The sequence below is a fragment of the Cucurbita moschata genome, unplaced genomic scaffold, assembly GCF_002738365.1.
Source record: "Cucurbita moschata cultivar Rifu unplaced genomic scaffold, Cmos_1.0 Cmo_Scf00024, whole genome shotgun sequence".
Classification (NCBI taxonomy): Eukaryota; Viridiplantae; Streptophyta; class Magnoliopsida; order Cucurbitales; family Cucurbitaceae; genus Cucurbita; species Cucurbita moschata.
In genome coordinates this window covers 432,575-439,873 of record NW_019268540.1, presented here as the reverse complement: position 1 = coordinate 439,873, position 7,299 = coordinate 432,575, and the positions used below count along the sequence as shown (strand labels likewise).

At 33.5% G+C, this 7,299-nt stretch overlaps 1 protein-coding gene across 2 annotated transcripts in view; it reads right to left on the bottom strand.

Moving 5' to 3' along the window:
• The window catches only part of LOC111460586 (CMP-sialic acid transporter 2-like), a 12,088-nt gene that overhangs the window by 1,537 nt on the left and 3,252 nt on the right, over positions 1–7,299 (bottom strand). For both annotated transcript variants that reach the window (XM_023103768.1, XM_023103767.1), the window contains exons 4-16: positions 7,039–7,155; positions 6,439–6,495; positions 5,454–5,531; positions 4,931–4,975; positions 3,735–3,794; positions 2,420–2,542; positions 2,224–2,301; positions 1,837–1,906; positions 1,162–1,269; positions 880–1,013; positions 718–791; positions 439–484; positions 284–345 (exon numbers count right to left, since the gene is read on the bottom strand). In XM_023103768.1, the coding sequence (XP_022959536.1) occupies positions 301–345; positions 439–484; positions 718–791; positions 880–1,013; positions 1,162–1,269; positions 1,837–1,906; positions 2,224–2,301; positions 2,420–2,542; positions 3,735–3,794; positions 4,931–4,975; positions 5,454–5,531; positions 6,439–6,495; positions 7,039–7,155 (1,035 nt within the window). In that variant the 3' untranslated portion in view covers positions 284–300. The remainder of the gene's footprint in view (positions 1–283; positions 346–438; positions 485–717; positions 792–879; positions 1,014–1,161; positions 1,270–1,836; positions 1,907–2,223; positions 2,302–2,419; positions 2,543–3,734; positions 3,795–4,930; positions 4,976–5,453; positions 5,532–6,438; positions 6,496–7,038; positions 7,156–7,299) is intronic.

The window sequence follows — 7,299 nt, the reverse complement described above, 5'->3', positions numbered from 1 at the left end:
TTTGTCTCCAAAGAAAAAAAAAAAAAAAAAAAGAAAAAAAGAAGCCAAGTTTTCAAATTGCAAACTTGATCACCCAAAAGGTCATATCAAGAATTTTGACTTCATCATGATCAGATTAGATTGATCATGAACACCAAAGTAAATAAATTCAGTTTGCATTCATTGTGAATTAAGGAATGAGGAAACATAACTATCTGGTGAATGTGGAGACCCTTTATAGGTGTTTAATAATAATAATTAAGAGTTCATACAGAAAGAAAGAAAAAAATAAAGCATCAAATACCTGGTTGAGAAAAACTTTTAGGTTGGAAGAAGTGGCTTTCGCTCATCAGATTCAACAAGAGCCTGCAAATAAACCAAATCTAAATCATTCATGGTTTTTTGAGTGCGTACTGAGAATTTTTCATAAAACATCCTGAAAACAAGCCAAATGCACACCTCATCGTTAGCCCCTGCTGTCATACTTACGAAGGAACCCTTTGACCTGAAAAGAAAAAACTCACAAAATTAAATATCCAAAAAGGAAAATTACCAAGCAGCTGATCCACCATTAACAAATACAGTCTCAAATCCTTATCAGAGAAAATATTTATTTTGGCAATTTTCAAAGCAAAGGAACTGGTTCAACCTTGAAGCTGAAACAGTCTTAAATATAATATAAGCCCATGACTAGAAACCACATCAAATCGATGTCTCACAACATAAATAAGTTCCTACCTCTGGTTATCCACATCCACCATTTCTGTGATCCCATTCTGCTCATCTTTGACTTTTGAGAGGGATGAGAAGAACTGAAACACAATATCAAGAATTAGTGCTCGGAAATTATGTTTTGGTAGCATATTTAGCCTTGTCAGGGTCATCCCCTCCTCAAAGTACCTGGTGCATAGAGATAAAAACTATGGATATTCCCAAGACAAAGTTCATAGTCAAAATATGACCAAACAATGCAGCAGACGCTATGCCCGTAAAGATAGTAGCAACTGTTGAGGAGTACTTCTTCAGAATTGTATCTGCAAGAAAGAAAGCAGAAATCTAATAAGACGTGTAATACTAATCCATGGACCAAAAGTGTCCAGAAACTTATGATATTATAGCAATAGACAAAAAGGCATGCTTAATCTAATAATTTAATGAGAAACCTATCTATGCTTAGGTTACCTGCATATTTAAAGAAGAAAGAGGATAGAATTCCTTGGGCTGCATTATTAGCTATCAGCAGCATTGTGGCTTTCGAATGACCTTGCAGGATATCAAAGCTGCTAGGACCTAAAATATACAAAAAGTCAAAATGCAGCTAATCAGAACTCTATACTGCCATTGAGCTAGTACATTCACAGTGCAGGCAGCCATAATAAACCAGGAAGAACAATTAATTCATTTAAAAATCTAATCTGAAGAGAATTTCGTGACCAATAACTGAGTTTAAAAAAATACTGAAGGGCCAAAATAGTAGGTATGATATCATCAAATCATAAAAGAGCTCAAGTCAAACCACAATACACGAAAGGTATATCAACATGAAATCATCCAACAATCACAGAAAGTGTCTAATAATAAGAAATTGCCATATATGATGTCTAATCAATACTTGCGATTTTTTTTCTGGTTCTTTTTCTTTTGTGATATTGAGATGTCTAATAATAAGAAATTGCGTTCAAAAGCTGACTCAATGTGAAACTACATATACCAAGCCACGATCAATTTCACAAAAGAAAAAGAAAAAGAACAAGAAAAAAAATCCAAGACTTAGATGATGCATCTTCTGGAAGAAATCATACAAAGTCTTCTGTTTATTTAATTGGGGAGGTAGTAAATTAGAGCGTTATATCTTACCTTTTATAATAACTGTTCCTAATATTCCCAGGAAGTTGAACATTGCACCATATCCGTATAAAAACAAGTTCTGCAATTCATAAAAAAAAAAAATCTAACATTAGAAATAATGAACATTAAGAGATACAAAATATATATATATGCTAAGAATGCTATCACTTGAACGTCAAAGAAGAAAAGCCACTCAAGATCCCACATCCATTATCCCAAATTCTAAATAAACGGGAATGGCTTGGCTATTGAGAAAACATGTCCTCCACTACAGATATGATGGACAGCTATTCTTACTTTTTCTAAATAGAAAACAAATGAAACAGAAAAACATATCTATTTAAACATCTCAGGTTATTCTTTAGATACAATTTAACACAACAATAGTAACGTTACCTGGAGATAAATGCTCGTATCATACTGGCTCTTCAAAGCATATTCATTATAAACAGAAGCTAAAGATGGGACAGTAACCTATAAAAAAGATACAAGTTACTCGAAATATTTAGAAACCAACGGGAGAAGAACAAGTTTAGGTTTGACTAAAGTTGTAAGACGCTAGCATTCTAGCCACAAAACAAGATCCACTTACAAAAATCAGCGTGTAGACATATGCGCCCATGGAGACTGTGAGACCCAAATTGGTGGTACCTTCAGGTAAAGACCGCAACTGATTTACACTTATCCCAATAAGCAACAGAGCAAGTGCTTCCCACTGGAGTAAATGAGAAAACGATAAGTTCCATTACCTTCTATGTTCTCCCCAATAGAAAACCTAGATGGAGATTAAAGCCTTTACATAAATAAGACAAGGAGATCTGCTTCATTTTTTTTTTTTTTTAGATGCTGAATTTTGAGTAGAATCTTTAACCACATTAGATGGAGATTAAAGCCTCCAGAATCAAATCACTTTAACCAAAGGTATCATTAGCTCTCCCACTAAGGATCCTATCCCCTCTTCAATTGTCCATAATATCGAATCTGATGAAGCATCTAATGTTAGTATGAGCAGCAAGGAACTTGAAACACATTTAGCTAATAAAGTGATTGTTGAATTTTCTGACGAAGGCACTTATGTAGAAGCATTCGAAAGTCTCTTTTTGGTTGATGATAGAGGAAATCCAATTGAAGCTCCGCAATCAATGGAAAAGTATCCTTCAATTTCCTTAATTTATTTTTTGTGGACTATAGATGAAAGAAATCACATCTCAATCACCAAAATTGAGATCCAATTGTGTTTCACTATTTCGTATTGATGGTCCAACAATGAGAAGCACTCTTTCGTATTCTACAGGCTTCAAAGTTTTTTTTTTCTTTTTGTACGGCCTTGAAGATTGTTTTCAGTTTCAAGCTTTTTTTTATTCATTTTGAAGTTCTACGGTTGTCAGTTGGTTTAGTGAAATCTTTTATGGAAGATTTTGGGGCCTTTTAATTTGGTGGCTTTAAGTTTTGTGCGGTTTGACATTTTTGGGTTGGTTCTCCTTTTCAAAATTTGATTGTGCTTTTATCGATTATTTTATTTTGGTTGTTTTGGGCTTTCTTTTCAGCTTCCAAGAACTATGTGCTTCTGTTTCCTTGGCTCCTCCCTCTTCTGGTCACTTTTACTCAGAGCTTGGCGTTCTTGGCCTCTATTTCAATGTTCGGTTTAAGAGGATTTTGTTTTATTTAGATTGTTATTAATATCCTTTGTAATCCTTCTTAGTGTTTCTTTATATTCCTTTGTGTTGTTCTATATCTTTTGAGCATTAGTCTCTTTTCATTATAGCAATCAAATTCTCATTTCTTGTTTAAAAAATAATAATTATAAATTCCTACACTTAGGACACTTCTTCTCTACCCTACATCATAATAGTTCACAGTTACACAACACCTTGAGCAGGCAAAAATGGCAGAAGAAATATACTAACCTGAATTACAGAAAACCGCCGTCTCATAATAATCTTTAGCAAGACAGCAATGACCAAAACCTGAACATACACAATCAATCAAAATATTATTCTTGGAAAATTATATGAGATGTTTGTGTTTTAAGGTTAAGAGAAGCACAATTAGAGAATTTTCAATTAGACTCGTCACCCTATGTGGCTAAGAGAGACCATTATAATCCTATCTTCTGCTAACTCAATTATCCTTCTCAGTCTGTGTCAATGTTTTACAGAATCCAGCAACCATTTTTAGTATCTAAACCTCGACCAAACTTAGAAGAATGCATGAACATGATCCTTGGAGAGTACTAGCCTACTGTTAGCACAGAAAGAAAATAAAAGTTAGTTGCTGGGCCCATTCGTTACAAAGTAATTACGATAGGTATAAACAGAAAGAAGATGAAAGAGTTATAAGAGAAAACTTCCCCTTCCCCTACAGTGTTTTGATGCACATCATAGAACTTTTTTCCTTCCAATACGTTTATATTTTTTACCATGATAAATCATGTTGTACCATTATAAAAGTAAGAGTAGAATATGATATGCAAGGGTGAGAACATGTTTAAAGTCCCTGATACATGTTATAGAAGTCTAACAACAAACACAAACCAACAATGTTTCAAACAGATGTTGTTAAAACATTGTACCAAACCACCAATTCCACAAGAATTCATCGTTTTTGCATTATTATACAAGCATACAATATATACATACACTCGTATATATCTAAAAAAATCTAATAAATGTTACAGAAGTCCACCACAAGAACACGCCAATGATGATGCAACAGACATTATAGTCAAAGCACACGTCAACTAGAATTCGTCAACTAGAATTCCACAAAAAACGGTTTTGCAAGCACTCATTTACCAATTACTGTGGATACCAAACCAACTTAAGCACACATCAACTAATATTTCACGATCATTTCCTATGTGCACAACATATAAAGTCAAGAAACTCATGTATTCACCCACCAAAAATTGTATTATTGACTTCAAAAGCATTTGAGTGTATGATTTTCCATCAGAAACAACCAAATTAATGTACTAGAAACTGAGAACATTTAGGTAAAGATGGGAGAATTAGCGCATCAGAAGAGTGTCACCAACAGATGAGCTAAGACATGTCATCGAAGTTACTCTACCACAACAATAATTGACTGATTCACAAAATACCTTTAAATTGCTAAGCATCTTCACAGTTGCGGGGTTGAAATATAGCTGCATCGAGAGTAACATGGTTAGTAAGCAAGGTTAAAAATGTCAACATCAACGAAAATTCGAGGTCTCAATTTTATGAAAATATCGATAATATGGCAGTGTTGATGGATATTTCTATACAAGTATTAGAAACAAAAAAATTCAAAAAATAGTTAAATTAATAAATGAAAACCTTTAAAACTTTTTAAATGAGTTAAAATAGTAATTATTAATATTGTATTCACATTAGTTGCATTTTGTTGCTATTTTTGTTTAAATATTTCATCAATTTCTTACAATATAATTGAAATGTTGATTCACCCCTTATGTCAATGTCAAACCTTACAAATATTTGAAAATATGGATGAAAATGTCGAAAATTTCAACAAAAATTTAATACCTTGGTTATATGTGAACAATGTAATCCAACAATGAAAAGTAAGTCCAAGATGTATCCAGTAAAAAGAATACATCTCTTTCATAAATATGAACTGTATACCTGCATGGTAAACTTTAGGTAATTATTGATTGCATAGAGAAATGCTGGCACAGCGAGGAGCACATTGTTACGGGCTGCCTGTAAAAGGAAATAAGACGTGATTGGAATATACCTAAAGAAAGCCCAGAAACTAAAAAATAAAAAGGAAAAAGAAACAATAGAATAATCTATAGAAACATTATGAAGTTAACATTCAATTACTACACTCCAAGTATTGTTAAAAAGAAAAAACTACTACCCTCAAGTAGAAGTGTCTGTCCGTAAAAGAGAGTAAAACCTCTTAGCACAGGTAAACAAATTAAATGATCTGGAGAATCCATAAGCTTCAAAAAGAAAACTAATCAAACTAAGTTCAAACCAACATTTAAATTCCAAACCCTCAGCTTAGAGAAGCGCCATAAGATAAGATTTCCAAGTATCACAATTTTAGTTATTTCTTGTAACATTTGGCTCTAGACAAATCAAAGGATCTTAGGAGTGTGGAGTTGTCTTGAAGGAAGATTTGGTCTTCGTCTAGGTTCAACACCCCCTTATGGACGGACATCTGTGCAAGGGAGTTTTGTATTTGTCCTTTGTTTCTTATTATCTCAACAGTTGGTGTGTTGCTAATTAGTGTTCGTTGGTTTGGCTTTTCCCATTGCTTTTGGCTAGGAATTCCGCTTTTTTTGTTGGGTAGTAAATCTGTTCAGTTACTCAATGCAAGTATGGTTTTTCTTTAAAAATGAGAATAAATAAATAAATAATCACATAGTATGTTGCGTTGCAGAGTACTTAACCTAACTGGCAAAGAATCGTTAGCACTAGAATGCTATCTCACTTTGGGTAGAATCAATACCTCCAACCTCCCTACCCCATTAATAATGGCAAAATCTATCTCAATTCATGTAAATCTAAAATATTTTACTTCAGAAAGTCGGGCATAAAGATTATATTCGATAGCAACTATTGAAAACTAATTAGAAAATGGTCATGTGAGAAAAGTAACCTGCATAAATGTTGATAATGAGAGAAGAGGCTTTTCCCCAACTTTCTGATGTCTAGACTGCAGAATTCATAGTAAGAGTTAAAATTAAGCCAGATGCATAGGCCATAGGGTCTTTTTGGAAGCAATTCAATCTAGAAATTCAATGGATGCTTTCACGAGAATTTAGATGAAAAAGTTTAAATATTCCAAAGTTATACCAAAAGCAACTCATTTAAAATCGTATGTCAGTGATATAACAATAAAATTAACCTGGACACTCACTGATATAACAATAAAATTAACGATTGCAAAAGGATTATAAAATATAAAGTCTCTCCCTTGCCTACTCTCTCCCACAAAAGCACCCAAACAAGCAGAAAAGTTCAAGAGTCACTTGTGTGATTCTTTTATCAAAACAACTTTCATTTGAGATAGAAATGAAAGTCACTTGTGTTTTTTTTATCACCCACCACATTAAAAGAAATAATTTTTTGTATTGCAAACAGACAGAATTAGCGAATGTATAAACTGAAGTGAGCACGATTGAGATATCCATTCAAACTGAGCACTGTAGGCTCAAAACTGTTCAGATATATTTCCAGTTTCCAAGACAATAAGTACCTGGATTATCAGCATAACAACAGCAAAGAGAACCTTCGCAATCTCAGTCAAAAAGTTAACACTAATTGGGCTGAACTTGAATTTCCCGTCCACCTTGGACATATAAACCAATATAGGCTGTCAAAGAAAATGAACCAATGTTAGACATTTAAAAACGATAGTTCACTTGAAAACTTGACCTTTTTAAACAGTTATCAACAAAAGTCCAAGTAGCATCAAACAAGAAAAGGAAGATTCGTGGGGGGGGGGGGGGGGGGGGGG